The sequence below is a fragment of the Carassius auratus genome, unplaced genomic scaffold (genome assembly GCF_003368295.1).
Source record: "Carassius auratus strain Wakin unplaced genomic scaffold, ASM336829v1 scaf_tig00017056, whole genome shotgun sequence".
Lineage (NCBI taxonomy): Eukaryota > Metazoa > Chordata > Actinopteri > Cypriniformes > Cyprinidae > Carassius > Carassius auratus.
In genome coordinates, this window is record NW_020524733.1 from 134,255 (window position 1) to 149,631 (window position 15,377).

General features: G+C 35.5%; 1 protein-coding gene across 1 annotated transcript; it reads left to right on the forward strand.

Annotated features, from left to right (window-relative positions):
• The first annotated feature begins 235 nt into the window (after positions 1-235).
• On the forward strand, positions 236-15,282 carry LOC113075417 (uncharacterized). The gene is made up of 4 exons (XM_026248137.1): positions 236-371; positions 782-1,102; positions 1,178-1,489; positions 14,807-15,282. The coding sequence occupies exons 1-4, from the start codon at positions 326-328 to the stop codon at positions 14,920-14,922; spliced, it is 795 nt and encodes a 264-aa protein (XP_026103922.1). The 5' UTR covers positions 236-325; the 3' UTR covers positions 14,923-15,282.
• The last annotated feature ends 95 nt before the right edge of the window (positions 15,283-15,377 follow it).

A 15,377-nucleotide genomic window follows, 5' to 3' on the forward strand; every position in this document is an offset into this window, starting at 1 on the left:
AACCTTCTGCAGTTTACACTGGCCAGGGGTGCATTTTCCAAAAGCAACTATGGTCGCAAGTTCTTTCGTTATCAATAGAGTTGGAACTAACAACCATAGTTAGCTTACAATGCTTTAGGAAACGCACCCCTGAATAGATACAAATGCGCTAAAATGCTAAGTCTGAATTGTTAATGAGGTCAGTAAACCGGGGACCTATAAACTTATGCCTGTGGTTTAATCTTCTTGGTACGCTGTATGTTTGAAGCACAGTGTGTGGGTGAGGTGTACTTACTTACATCCGCAAAGGCACTTCTTGAGATAAACAGGCTGCAAAACGGTCAGGATGATTTTCTTCGTTCTGTTTACGCTTATCTTCTTCATCTTTTCAGGTGAGTCACTGAAAAAATATAGTTAATTGGATGTCTTATCAGATGCTTTTGTATTAAATGAAACAGTTAACAATTAGTTTTAAGGCCTGTTCACACCAAGGGCGTTTAACCTTTAAAACCTAAAATCATTCTAAATTTAAAAGAATAGCAGTTAATGCTTAAACTTTTTGAATTACTTTCAGACCTTTTTTTTTCAGCTGATACATTTTTTTACAAACAATGAGAGCTGTCAGAATCCAACCTGCTTAAGAGCTCAATCATTTAAAGCGGTGGAAAGTGCATAGGTGTGAACACTTATCGTTCTTGGTGTGAACGGTTCTTCACACATTTTATTACAGTGTATTGTTAAGTGTTAAAAGTGCATAATCTTTATCATATGTACTTGAGAATGTGCTCAAAATGATTTTCAGGTGTGTTTGGTGCTGCCGATACTGATGAAATCCAATCCATATCAGTGATGAGGGGAGATTCTCTCACTTTACACACCGATGTTACTGAAGTACAGAGAGATGACCTGATACTGTGGACATTTGGATCAAAAGACAATCTAATTGCTGAAATCCATAAGCAGGTCGTCTATATGTTTGATAGTAAAGAACATTTCATACTTGAAGAAAAGACTGGTTCTCTGACCATCAGAAACATCAGAACTGAAAACTGTGGACTTTATGATCTAACAGTCATCAACCTTGGAAAAACATCATACAAGAGATTCAATGTTACTGTCATTGGTGGGTTACAGATTAATTTTGTATTTTAGTTTAGTTTAACAGTTTTGAATAAATCTGAAATGTCTGTTTATACAGATACTTCGGGAAAAAATGTTGCTTACCTGCCAGTTCCTGTAATCAGCAGAGACCCCTCGCAATGTTCTTCTTCATCATCTCCAAACTGTTCACTGTTGTGTTCAGTGGTGAATGTGAGTCATGTGACTCTCTCCTGGTACAAAGGAAACAGTTTATTGTCCAGCATCAGTGTGTCTGATCTCAGCATCAGTCTCTCTCTACCTCTGGAGGTGGAATATCAGGATAAAAACAGTTACAGCTGTGTGATCAACAATCCCATCATCAACCAGACTCAACATTTGGACATTAGCAAGCTCTGTCACTCATGTTCAGGTACGACAAATGTTACGTTAGTGGACTTTCTATTTATATTAATGTCCTCTCAAGTAGACAATAATTATAACTATATTGGCATCCACAACAGATGCCAGTAATTATAACGATAACTATATTAGCATCCACAACAACAGACAATAACTATAATTATATTAGCGTCTAGGGTTGGGCACCAGAACCGTTTTTTTTTTTTAAGAACATGAGGAACTCATGACGAAGCGCTGTAAGCAGCCTTGCTCCGGTGTTTCTGTAAAGTATGTCACAAACCAAATAACAGAAATGCCACCCTGCCTCTTTAAGGGACTATTTGGTCACCCAGTCAGCCTTACAGCAACACTACATGCAATGAAGGTAAAATAGTGAAAAAAAAAAAGTTAATTTAAATGGTATAGAAACCAGGAATCGTTTAGCAAAACTGGAACTGGAAACAAAACCAGAAATGGTCTTACTTTACCAACTGTAAGGTCCACCCACTGGTCCAATGACGGTAGCCAATGATCCGGCAGAAGGATCCTTGCGCGTTGCTGTCTTTCCTGTTATTCATCACAACCTCATTAAAATAAATACATTTCCTTATAGGTATTTCAGTTCATCTGACTCCAAAAAATGAATAAGGCCTTTAGTGATATTCACGAATGTATTTACATTTAGATAAATGTTTGAAAGATTTTGATTTATCTGTTTATTTTTTTATTTTTTATTTGGATGCTCAAGTCTTTCAGGGGTATCGCATCGGCCGTTAGCGTATCCGACGATTACATAATCACCAGCTTTGATTATTAGACATACCGTAGGTAATTACTAGCTAATACTTTAGATGGCCGCACCTATGCTTGCTCATTCTAATAGTATTTTTGTTTAGTCCCCTTAGATTCGTACACACTTGAATAAAGTAGTATTATTATTAGTCAGAGGTCACGACCACTGCTATAGACATAAGCCGACCAATATTGCTTTCCCTAATAGTAGTTTTGGTATGGCCATGCCATGATTTCACATGTATACTTGACTAGAATAATATTACAATAAACAGAGGTTAAGCTCACCCTATTTAGGTTGGTCGAACAACATCCAGTTGACCTAAACGGAAATTCCCTTTTAGCCCTTACAGTCTTAAGTACACTTGAACTAATGCCAAAAGTTAGCCAGAGCTCTAAAAATATAATTGGTGTGCCCTATGCTCCATTTCAACTAAATGTCTGTTACTAACCTGATGCAGAAATGCGGTAACAAGGATACGGTTTAATCTACTAGAACTAATAATTTCATAACAACCAGAATAAATTCAACAATAACAATTTATTAATCTGGTAATCAAAGTAATAATTCAATTCAAACAATATAAAAAACACTAATCAATCATAAAAACATTCAATAATATCAAAGTGAAAGAATGTATAAATGTTATCTGATAATCAGATAATCAAAAATACTGTGGTTTCTAGGGGAGGCTGTATTTACATACAGGGGGTAATTTGTGTGAAAAACCTGGGAGTAGTCTGTTTACAATATTTACACTGTTGGGAACGTTACTTTAAAAAAGTAATTAGTTATAGTTACTCACTACTTGTTCCAAAAAGTAACTAACTAAGAGTTATTAACTGAATTACTCTATAATATAAGTAACTCATTACCAGAGAAAGTAAAAAAAAAAAAAGTTGCTATATGTCAAAGAATTTGTATTTTTTGACCAGTTTTAACGAGTCAGTTGAAATGAGTATAATAGACAGGTGTTCGTACATAACTTTCGATATTTATTGCACGTCAACAGACAGCAAGAGTTTTATCCTGCACTTCAAGTATTATCTTTGTAAAAAAAAAAGTGTTTTTGGCCACTAGCTTTATAGATGCGTGTCACACATTTCATGTTCACATTACATGCACGTTCTTGCCTTTGACCACAATGAATTTGAAGTAGTGCTTATATCTCCACCTTGAAAATAGCAACTTTTCATCTGATTGCCCTTGACTCGCCATTTCTGCTGCCCCTGCGAATCTCTGTGTAGCTGATGCGTGTGTGTGTGTGTTTGGCGCCGCTGGTGCATGTGCCGGCATGTGTGTAAAAACACTGGCTCTGATTGGCTACCATGAAACACATGACTCTGCCTTAGCCAATCATAATCGCTTATCTTGTTATTAACCCACCTGCTCACTCGCTGTGTGAGCCAGGGGTGCGCTCGGATTGCATAGTTTATTAAATCAAGGCATAGTAACGCACCGCATTTAACGTTCAGTAACGTTAATGGCGTTGTAACGACGGGAAAAGTAATCAGTTAGATTACCCCGTTACTGAAAAAATAACGTCGTTACCTAACGCCGTTCTTTTAAACGCTGTTATTCCAAACACTGAATATTTATGGTTTATGATTTATGGTTACCTGTTCTATTGTTAAGAGAATGAGACCTCTTTACCAGACACACAGAGACCTTTTTTAAAACAACATGACACACGAATTGTTGCATTGTTATAAACTGATTAAGAAAGGTAATTCAGTGACTTCTTTAGTGTCCTGTGTTTGGATAGTAAATTAGGGGAGGGGGGGGTAAAGGGAGTGAAGGTGGAGGGTTATGCATTTAGTGTGGGCCGTTTGTTTATCTCTCAGTTGGGTGCGTTGGTCTAAGCTTGCGAGACATAATCTAGGTGTTGATTCTCGTAAAAGTTCCTTGCTTCGATCTTCTTTCTGGTCCAGTGAATGGCATTGCTGTGATCTTTTATCTGATCCAGTCAAAATGGTATCAATAATCTTACACCCAAATCTATTAGCATCCACAACTAAGAATAACTAAAACGATAACTGTATTAGTGTCAATGCAAAAGGGCAAAAACTATAAAAATAACTACATTAACAGCAGTGCCAAAGGATGATTTCTATAATGAAATATGTATAAGTGTCTACACCAATGGACAGTAACTAAAACACTAATTAAATAAGCGTCCACATCAACAAACAGTAACTATAACAACTGTATTATTCACACTGATGGAAAATAACTATAACAATAATTGTATTAGTGTCCACACTAGGGATGTAAATTTTCGATCATTTCCATGATCAATTAATCGATTAATCTTGAACCCTAATGCTGCAAAATGCATCTATCGTAGTGGTCACTGGTATGACAGGATGTGCAAAACCCACTGAACCACGCCAAACCCCCTCCCCAAAATGCGTTTCTCACTCAAATTAAATTAATCACACAAACTAGATCGTGGTGGCCTACAAGGATGGAGCGAGCACAGGTTTGGCTGGATATATTTTGGAGGTTATTGCTCTTGTCTCATTTGCCACAAATCCAAATGTTTCCATACTGACAATGCATTTGCATGTTAAACTATTATTTATAATTTTAACTACTAGGCTTGACCTTTACACACATTCGCATATAGACAGAAAAGATCATACTCTTCACATGACCAAAAATGTCCTTGGCATAACAGCAGAGATGATCGTAATACTACGGTCTATTTAAACTGAGAAGTGTAACCTTTAATATGTTTGTTTGACTGTATTTTATTTTGATAATAAACAGACTTTGATTTAAGTTTTAATTGCTAGAATATTGAACAGCTGAGACATAAAAATTAAAGATATTTAAGTAAGATGTAAGATGTAATGATGAGTAAGATGTAATCCGCAAGAGTTTTTACTTTTATTTGTGCACACTATCAATAAAAACAGAAGATTTATAAAATAAAGCAAACAAATAGGAGGAGGAAAACATTTTTATTTTATTTTAGGCCTATTACTTATGCTTTTATAAGCATCCCATTTTTTCATGAATTAAGAATTTGTTAGAATTATTAATTTATTCCCTCAATTCACTTAAATGAAACATGAACAGTTGATACAAATTAATAAGTTGTTGGAACGAATTAACAAGTTGTAGGAATGTCCTGTCACTTTATCCTGCTCAATATTAAATAATTATCTGGTGAAATTACATACAGTACAGACCAAAAGTTTGGAAACATTACTATTTTTAATGTTTTTGAAAGAAGTTTCTTCTGCTCATTAAGCCTGTATTTATTTGATCAAAAATACAGAAAAAACAGTAATATTGTGAAATATTATTACAACTTAAAATAATAGTTTTCTATTTGAATATACTCTAAAAACATAATTTATTCCTGTGATGCAACGCTGAATTTTCAGCATCATTAAAGAAAGAAGGAAGAAGAAAAGGTTAAAAAGAACTGCATTTATTCAATAAAATTCTAATAATATATATTCTAATAATATATTTTCTTTATTATCACTTTTTATCAATTTAAAACATCCTTGCTGAATAAAAGTATTGATTTTATTTAAAAGAAAGAAAGAAAAAAAATACTGACCACAAATTACTGATCAGAAGTGTATTTTGTTATTACAAAATATTTATATTTTAAAAACAAAGCTTCTTTTTTTTTTTTTTTTTACTTTTTATTAATCGAAGTATCCTAAAAAAGTATCACATGTTCTGAAAAAAATATTAAGCAGCAGAACTGTTTCCGACTTTGATAATGAATCATCAAATTAGAAATTTCTAAAGGATTATGTGATAATGACCCTAAAAATTAAGCTTTGCATCACAGAAATAAATGATAATTTAAAGTATAATAAATGTAAAAACAATTATTTTAAATTGTAATAATATCACAATATTAAATTTTTTCTGTATTTTTGATCAAATAAATGCAGGCTTGATGAGCACAAGAAACATCTTTCAAAAACATAAAAAAATAGTAATGTTTCCAAACTTTTGTTCTGTACTGTATTTGCTACATTTATATTGTTTCCATGTTTAAGAACTTTGTGTTGTTTCTATTTTAAAGTACTTTTTAAGTTTAAATCACATTTAAAGCGTAATTTGTACAATATGAACATATGATGATGCATTTATATATGGTCAACTTCAATCACAACCGTTTGCACGTTTTGAGCATTAGACGCACTCAGCCCAACATTAAATATGTTAACCGACTATCAATAGCTTTAATCGATTGCATCTCTTAACAACAATTAATCGATCACCGACAACTGACATAAACAATAACTGAATTGATGACTGTATTAATGTCCTCACTGATAGACAATAATTACAAATATAGCTGCAAGCAGCGATGGCGGGCTCAAGCCATCAGTGCAACGCCACCAGGTAAATTGTGCTCAGCGGGCACATGCATTCACAATAGCCTTCTGGCAGTCAGATTTTAAGGGATACGGCAGTTAAAGGGTTAATCCGAATCATCTAGACTTTGAAATCACATTCACAGAACCATATATATAACTTTAATAACACTTTACAATAATATTTCATTCATAAACATTAACTATGTTAACATGAACAATAATTATTTTAAGATAATTAACAATAATTAGGTTAAGACTTGACCATTGGACAAAAAATGGTGACTGGGTCACGGGGGCAGAAGAAAAAAAAAACAGTGAAGAAATGACAAAAAGAATTGCAAAAGAATTAAGAATTAATGTGAAGATTAATTTTTAGTCAATTCTGCAAGACAGACCTTTCAGGATAGGAGATGGAATAAAAAATAAGCTCCTAAATCTAATGCCAGATTCTGGAAGATATATTCCTCAAAGTGTCGTAAAAGAGTCACTCAGAACCCATCTGTTCATAAAGCCTATATATAAAGTCTCAATATATAGTATTTCACAATACTTCATGCTATTCTAATTAAGTCATTTTTGGGATCTTTTAAGTCTCTCAGAACCTGACACCTTGTAATTCTGGAGACTCCAGGAAAGTTGCAGCTCTGAAAAATTGTGGTACTGTAGACTAAATGCTCCCTGATAGTTTTACATCTAATTCTTCACTTTAATTATTAATTATTTTCCAGTTAATGTGTTTCTGTTCTTCTCCACTTGTTTTTTTTCTGACCCCTGTGACCCAGTAAGCATTTTGCTGTCCAGTGGTCATGTCTTAACTCTGCAATTACTGTACTGTACTTATTTTGAATATTTCTCATGGGGATCTAATAATTTTGGATTTTCAGCTCATTTTTTGGCTCATTTTATCAGTAATGGAAAAATGCCTAATAATTCTTCACACCTGAATATAAGGAGTTTTTTTCTTTTCCAGTCTTCATTGTCAACTACGTATATATCACACTCGTTGCCTTCTCTAGTGCAGCTCAACCAATTTACATCCCATTCGTCCGTATTTGTGATATCACAAATTCTGGAAAATATTTGTTGTAGTCCAAACAAGTTGTTCTTTGTTATTTTCTAAAATGTGATTTTTGTTAAATAAAATTTCTCCTATTGAATTGGACTTTGAGCTTTGAATCTTTGCAGAACTTTTTTATGCTGAAACAACAACATTACAGACTAACTAAAGTTGAAAGTGTGAAACAGCATAATAGCACTCCTTTCATAGGCATTATTAAGTATTTAATAAATACAGCTATAAATGTTTTGTTCTTGAGCACATCTATAAAGTTCAATCATTGTATTTTCATACTTTTTTAAGGATCTTTTTATCATTTATAAATTAAGTTATTTACAAAAATGAAATATAAACAAATGCAATATATTTATATATATATATATATATATATATATATATATATATATATATATATATATATATATATATATATATAATGTACTGGCTTTCCAATGCCGTTGCCATTGATAATAGGAGTAAGCAAGTTTAGAACACCTACAAACAAGAGTCCAAGCAGACGGATGTAGATGCATAACTCTTAAGTTCAGATAAATGTCATGTCATGTCACAGGATGTCGTAGGTCAGTATCAAATGAGTTTGAAATTATTATTTGCAGTACAAATAAGGATTCTTAGGATGTTTTTAAATCCCTAAAACTGTCAGAAAAGGATAAGGCCTAAGATATTTCTTAGGCTGCAATTAAAGGGGGAAAAAAACACCACCATTGGCAACAACAAAAACAATAAACATTTAAAATACTGATTTTTCCCCCCGATGATTAAAGAGATGATTAGGTCTCTCTCTCTCTCTGTCTCTCTCTCTGCCAGATAGCCCCTCCCCTCCCTACAATTCACACACACTGTCAGTCACCAAAAATTCAGTCAGTCACCAACCCCCTCACACTCCCCCTCCCTCTCCCTCTCCCCCTACCTTCCCTCACACAGACAGAGTGGCCAGAGTGAGATCATGTCAGTTAAGAAGTCTGACAGTTTTTTAATTTTCTGTTGTCCATACAGTGTTGTAAAGTCATGAAACTATGCAAATTTCCTCAAAATGATTTGATCTCTGTATGAAAAAATGCTTTGAAATGTTTGGAAGCTGCAATTTAAAAATACAAGCCAATTAATGATTCCCTTTTCACTGTCATTTCAAAAAATCACCACGACAAAACCGTTCAAGCTAACCAAAATCCATTCGCAATTTAAGTTCCTCAATGTTTTTGCAACATGTAGACAAAGTTTGGTGTATGCATTAATTCACAAAATAATTTTCCCAAAAATCCATATTTAAATCAAAATAGCGGACTTCCTGTTGGTTGTAGCTTATGACTGTGAATTAGAAAGTTGTCCGTCTTGATAAGAACTATTTATGTACCAAGTTTGGTGTCTGTAGCTAAAACTAAATAAAATGCATTATTAGTATTATTATTATTATTACTATTATTATTATTAGCTGTACACTTGATAAAAAATAAATAAATATAAACTTATGCAGTTGTATATATATATATATATATATATATATATATATATAAATTCAAGTGTACAGTTTTCTTTTATTGCATCTTGAAATAAATATTTCTTGAAATAAATATTAAATAGTTCTGTGTTTATTTATTTATTATTATTATCTTTTTTAATTTTAGGAAGATTACAGCCTTTAATCTCCTCAAAATAAATGTGCATATAAACCATGAACAATTTAATTATAGCTGTATTTATAAAATGCTTACTAAAATATAAATTTTGGGAGAAGTCTATATAAAGCATGAACTGACTATTTACTAATGCTTAGCTAAGGAGTGCAGCTATTATGAAGTGTTACCAATGCATTTACTAATGTTAACAATTGAGACATTATTTTAAAGTGTTACCAAATCCTTAAATAATTTAAAAGTGTTTTGTTATGATTTCATTAACCTATAAGCATTTGTGAAATAGTTCTGCTTGCATCACAGCTTAGTCTTCATCTCTGAGCTGAACAGGTTTACTGTTACATCCATGAGATTATGTAAATTCAAATAAATGTCATGTCACAGGGTTTCAGAGGTCAGTATCAAATGAGTTTGAAATTCTAATTTGCAGCACAAGTATTTTTAGATTTTTTTTTTTAATCCCTGAAACTGTCTGAAAAGGATAAGGCCTAAGAGATTTCTTAAGCTGTAATGAAAACAGCACAATTAGCAACAACAACAAAAAAATAACAATTTAAAATATTCACCAGTTTTTTTCTGGTGATTAAAGAGATGTTTAAGTCTCTCTCTCTCTCTCTCTCTCTCTCTCTCTGTCTGTCTGCCACTCAGCTCACACCCCTCCCCCACTCACACACACACACACACACACACACACAGACACACAGTCAGCACACATACATTCCTCACACAGAGTGAGATCAGATGTCTGACAGTTTTTTAATTTTCTTTTAATCATAAAATGCTGTAAACCATACCATACCATACCAACTTTATTTGTTAAGCACTTTACAACAACCACAGTAGACCAAAGTGCTGTACAGAAAAATAAATAAAAATAAAATAGATAAAATAAACATATGTACCATTTATAACCACAGAATAAAAGCATTCAAAGTAACAAATTGAAACAAGTAAATAAAGTCGACCTCTTACTAGGTGTCAAAAGCCAAAGAGAAAAGATGGGTTTTAAGAAGGGTTTTAAAAACAGATAAAGAAGAGGCCTGCTTAACATGCAAAGGCAGATCATTCCACAGTTTAGGGGCAGACACAGCAAAGGCACGGTCCCCTCTGAGCTTACGCTTAGTTTTAGGCACAGTCAGGAGCAGCTGATCATCTGATCTGAGAGAGCGGACGGGTTTATAAGAGTGTAGAAGCTCAGAGAGGTATGGCGGAGCAAGACCATTTAGTGATTTAAAAGCAAATAACAGAATTTTAAAATGGATCCTAAATTGAATAGGCAGCCAGTGTAATGAAGCTAAAATAGGGGAAATGTGCTCATGTTTACGTGTGCCCGTTAAAAGACGTGCTGCTGCATTTTGTATTGTATCAATCGACTGTCAAATTTAAGCTCAGAGTCCACTTTAACTCCTAGGTTTGTGATAATAGGTTTAATATAGGGTGCTAAGGAGCCCAGATCTACAGGCGGGGTCCCAGTGGTGCCTCCGAAAACCATCACTTCTGTTTTTTTATCATTAAAATGTAAAAAGTTCAGAGCCATCCAGGCCTTTATGTCGTCGAGACAATTGAGTAGTTGTCCAACAGAGTTATAATTTTTCTTTTTTAGAGGTACATAAATCTGACTGTCATCTGCATAACAGTGGAATGAAATGCCATACTTTCTAAGTATGGAACCAAGTGGAAGCAAATACAGAGAGAAAAGTAGAGGGCCGAGGACTGAGCCCTGTGGGACCCCACACAAGAGAGGACTAGAGGAGGATACAGAGTCACCTAAGCTAACACAAAAAGTCCGATCCGCTAAGTATGACCTAAACCACTCCAGTGCTATGCCACTGTTGCCCACCCACTGCCTTAAACGTGAAATCAATATTTCATGATCCACTGTGTCAAATGCAGCAGTTAGATCTAAAAGCACAAGGATAACACAGTCACCAGAGTCAGTAGCTAAAAAGATATCATTAAAAACTCTTAAAAGAGCAGTTTCGGTGCTGTGCAAGGTCTTAAAACCGGACTGGAAAACCTCTAGAATATTATGTTCTTCCAAAAAGGCCAATAGTTGACTGTACACAATCTTCTCCAAGATTTTTGAAAGGAAAGGCAATTTGGAAATAGGCCTGAAATTAGCAAGAACTGACGGATCAAGAGCAGGTTTTTTAATCAGAGGTTGAACTACTGCATGTTTTAAAATCATGAAAGTCATGAAACTATGCATATTTCCTCAGAATCACTGGTTTTCTAAATTAAAAATGTTTTTTAAAGGTTTGGAAGCTGCAATTTAAAAATACAAGACGATTAATGTTTCACTTTTTACTGTTATTTCAAAAAATCACCATGCCAAAACCGTTCAAGCTATCCAAAATTCATTCGCAATTTAAGTTCCTCAATGTTTTTTCTTCATGTAGACAAAGTTTGGTGTGTATAGTGTACTTCCCCTGTGAGGAGTATGCATTAATTCACAAAATAATATTCTCAAAAATCCATATTCAAGTCAAAATAGCCAACTTCCTGTTGGTCGTAGCTTATGACTGTGAATTAGAAAGTTGTCCGTCTTGATAAGTACAATTTATGTACCAAGTTTGGTGTCTGTAGCTAAAACTAATCCCCCCACTTTTGACAAAAGGTGACGCTATAGAATGCCTCTTCCACGCCCTTTTAAAAGCTTTTGCCATGGTCTAGCTATCTTTAATACTGATATCTGTTTCGAGTTTCATGTAAATCTGAGGTTGTTATCTGCCTAAAAATCACCAGAACAGAACATTCAAGTTTGACACGTTGCCATGGCAACAATATTTGGTAAAAAGATTCCCACAACAGATTTTCTTCGGTCTTGTTTTGTCATTATTCTGATGAAGTTTGAAGCAAATCAAGTAAAAATAAGATGCTGAATTCAAAGTATTTTGAAAATGATTCACTTCCTGCTGCCAGTTGGTGGAGCTATAACTTTGACTCCTAATAGTCACATATATATGATCGGTATCATACAATGAACAAACCAATTAAGTTTGATCATTTCCTGTTTCTCATTTCTTGCCATAATTTCAACGCCTCACCACGGGCAAACCGTTCGAGATATCAAAAATCTCTTCGCAATTTAGCATCCCCAATGTCTTGAGATCGTGTTCACCGAGTTTTGTGGTGAACGGGTGGAGTTCCTCAGAGGAGTATATCAAATTCCAGAGCATGTGTTTTTCATAAAACCCTAAATAGCCAACTTCCTGTTGGGCGGAGCTTATGACATGCAGTGTGAAAGTTGTTTGGCTTGATGAGTTATATATATATGTACCAAGTTTCATATGTATAGGTGCAAGTATGCATGATATATGGCCCTCAGTACTACAGGGGGCGCTGTAGAGCCCCTGTGCCACGCCCCTGTATCAGACTCTGCCCGGCCCTAATGGCCGCAGGTTCCAAGGTGTGTGCCAATTTTCAAGAGTTTTTGAGCATGTTAAGGAACCCAAAAGCCCCCGAAACCTTGGAAAAAATTTGAAGAATAAAGAAAAAAAAAAATAATAATCCTAAGGAAAACAATGGGGCTCTCGCCCTCCAGGCTTGAGCCCTAATGATAACTGTAATAACATCCACACCCATGAACCATAACTATAATAACTGTATTAACAACTTTATCAGTGTCCACACCGACGGACAATAACCATAATGATAACTGTATTGACAACTTTATTAGTAGTAACTGTACTGATAAAGTCTCAGTTACGTACATAACCATTGTTCCCTGATGGAGGGAACGGAGACGTTATGTATAATGAGATATGGGGTATCGCTTTTGGAGGGACTTGCTCAGTGTCATGCTTGCTGCGCCATTCCCCCTAACATGGGGATGCGAGCGCCTTTCTTCTCCCAGTAGAGTTCCCCAGTTGGCATATCCTGGACGAACACCCTCGGCGGTCAGACTTGGTGGAGCAGTCTGTCGCCGGGCCCAGTAGTGGTGTTAGCATGCCCGGAGTCTCTGTCAGCCCCTGTACTGGGCTAGGTGTCCATATGGCTTGATTCCCAATGGGTAATCTCATATGTGTATTTTTCCACTGTGAGGCTTCCCTCTTAGTAAACTGTCATCCCTTGACAGACCCACTCTGTCAGTCTCTTCTGGCAGATGTTCCATCCCTACTCCAAGGTAGGACCTGCCTCAAAGACACATTAAGTATGTAGTACTGCCCCCTGGTTCAGTCCATATCAATATCTCCATGTCACCTCCCGACTGGTGGGATGTGGTCTCCATAGTGACCTTTTCCTAAGGCTCGCTTCCCCATCGTTCTGTCAAGCTGAATGAACAAATAGGAATGATTCGATGCAATCTTTTACTGAAGGTCGAAATCCCTTCCAAAAACGTTTTTGTCGACGGAACAGCAGCATGGCCTTCTCCAGCAGCAATGTATTCACCCTTTTGGTTCCCTTTCGGTACCAAGGTCAGTGAATTTGCACTGGGACTTTGGGAACGTTACGACCTTAAGTGTAGCTTTTGTGACACGCCGTTGCTTGTCGACAATTGCAGCGCCACAGGGTTGTGACAGTGTTCAAGTTGTGGCGTTTTCCATAGGACATCATATGTCATTCGACATAACTCGTAGTGACTGACAGATAGGGAATGTCTGGGTTACGTACACCACCCTCGTTCCCTGATAGAGGGAACGGAGACGTTATGTCCCCATGCCACAACCTTGAACCATTCGCTGTTGCCGGGACACGTTCTCGGCTCCTCAGCATAAAACCTATACTATAGGTTTACCTATACCTAACTATATATAACCGTAGACATGGAAAGTGGCTCAGGTATGTTAAATCCAATTTTCATTGCCGTTTTCTCTTAAACTCAGAGATGATTGGCCTCCTAAGTGAGACCCCATATGTTGTTCGGCATAACTCGTAGTGACCGACAGATAGGGAACTGTATTAGTGTCCACACTGACGGACAAAAACCATAATAAATATTCGTTTTAACACTGATGGACAATAACCATAATGATAACTGTATTGATAACTGTATTACTGTCCACACTGAAGGACAATAACAATAATGATAACTGTATTGATAACTGTATTTATGTCCCCACAGACGGATAATAACCATAATGATAATTGTATTGATAACTGTATTAGTGTCCACACAGATGGACAATAACTATAATGCTGACAATATTGGTGTCCACAACAACAAATAATAACAATATCAGTATCCATACCAGTGAACAATAACTATAACAATAATTAAATAGCTTAGTTAAGCTTAGTTAGTTTCTAAGCACACTGCAGTTGTTTCATTTGCTGCTAAAATCTTTAAAGCCAAAAGGATTTTAATTGACTGAATAGTTTTTATCTTTCATCAGCTGTAAAAAAAAAAAAATCACTCTGAAAGGTCGTTTTCCAACAAAATCATTATTCCTTTTTGTCAGTATAGTTTGGATGTGACTTTTAATATTCTTACAGTTATATTTATGGTGAAAACAGGCCTCAGTGTTCTTCTATTTTCTTCCCACAGACTTTCTCGCATGTTGTGGTTCTACAGAAGCTGTGATCCGATTGGTCATCTCTGCTCTGGTGGGCGTGGCTACGATCACTGCAGTGATTTATGACATCAGATCTTACAGAGTTTAATAAGCCAGGAATATCAGGACACCATGGCAGCATTCCACTTCAGAACTTACAGTGGACTGAATTGAAATGTCCTAAGCCCTTGGTCACTTGGAATCTGCAATGGAGTTGATTTATTAGTTAACATTTTTTTTTCTTACAAATTAGATTAATGAGGGAGTAAATTAAACTGGTGATGTCACAAACTTGTTGCATTGTGATTTATGGAGCTGCCTTATGTGTTGAGGGTTTATCCGTATAAACTTCCCTCGTCCACTTTATGAAGTGGAACTTACCCCAGGAGATTTCTGATCTTACCTTATGATTAGTGATTTAAAATGACTGTCAAATCCCATTGCTTGTAAATGCTTTGTGTGTATTATAGTCACAGCTGAATCTAGGTGAAATTATGAGCTAACTCATTTCACTAGTGGGGCGGGGCCGAGAGATGTGGGAACGAGCGAGGCCGGTAGAGTGAT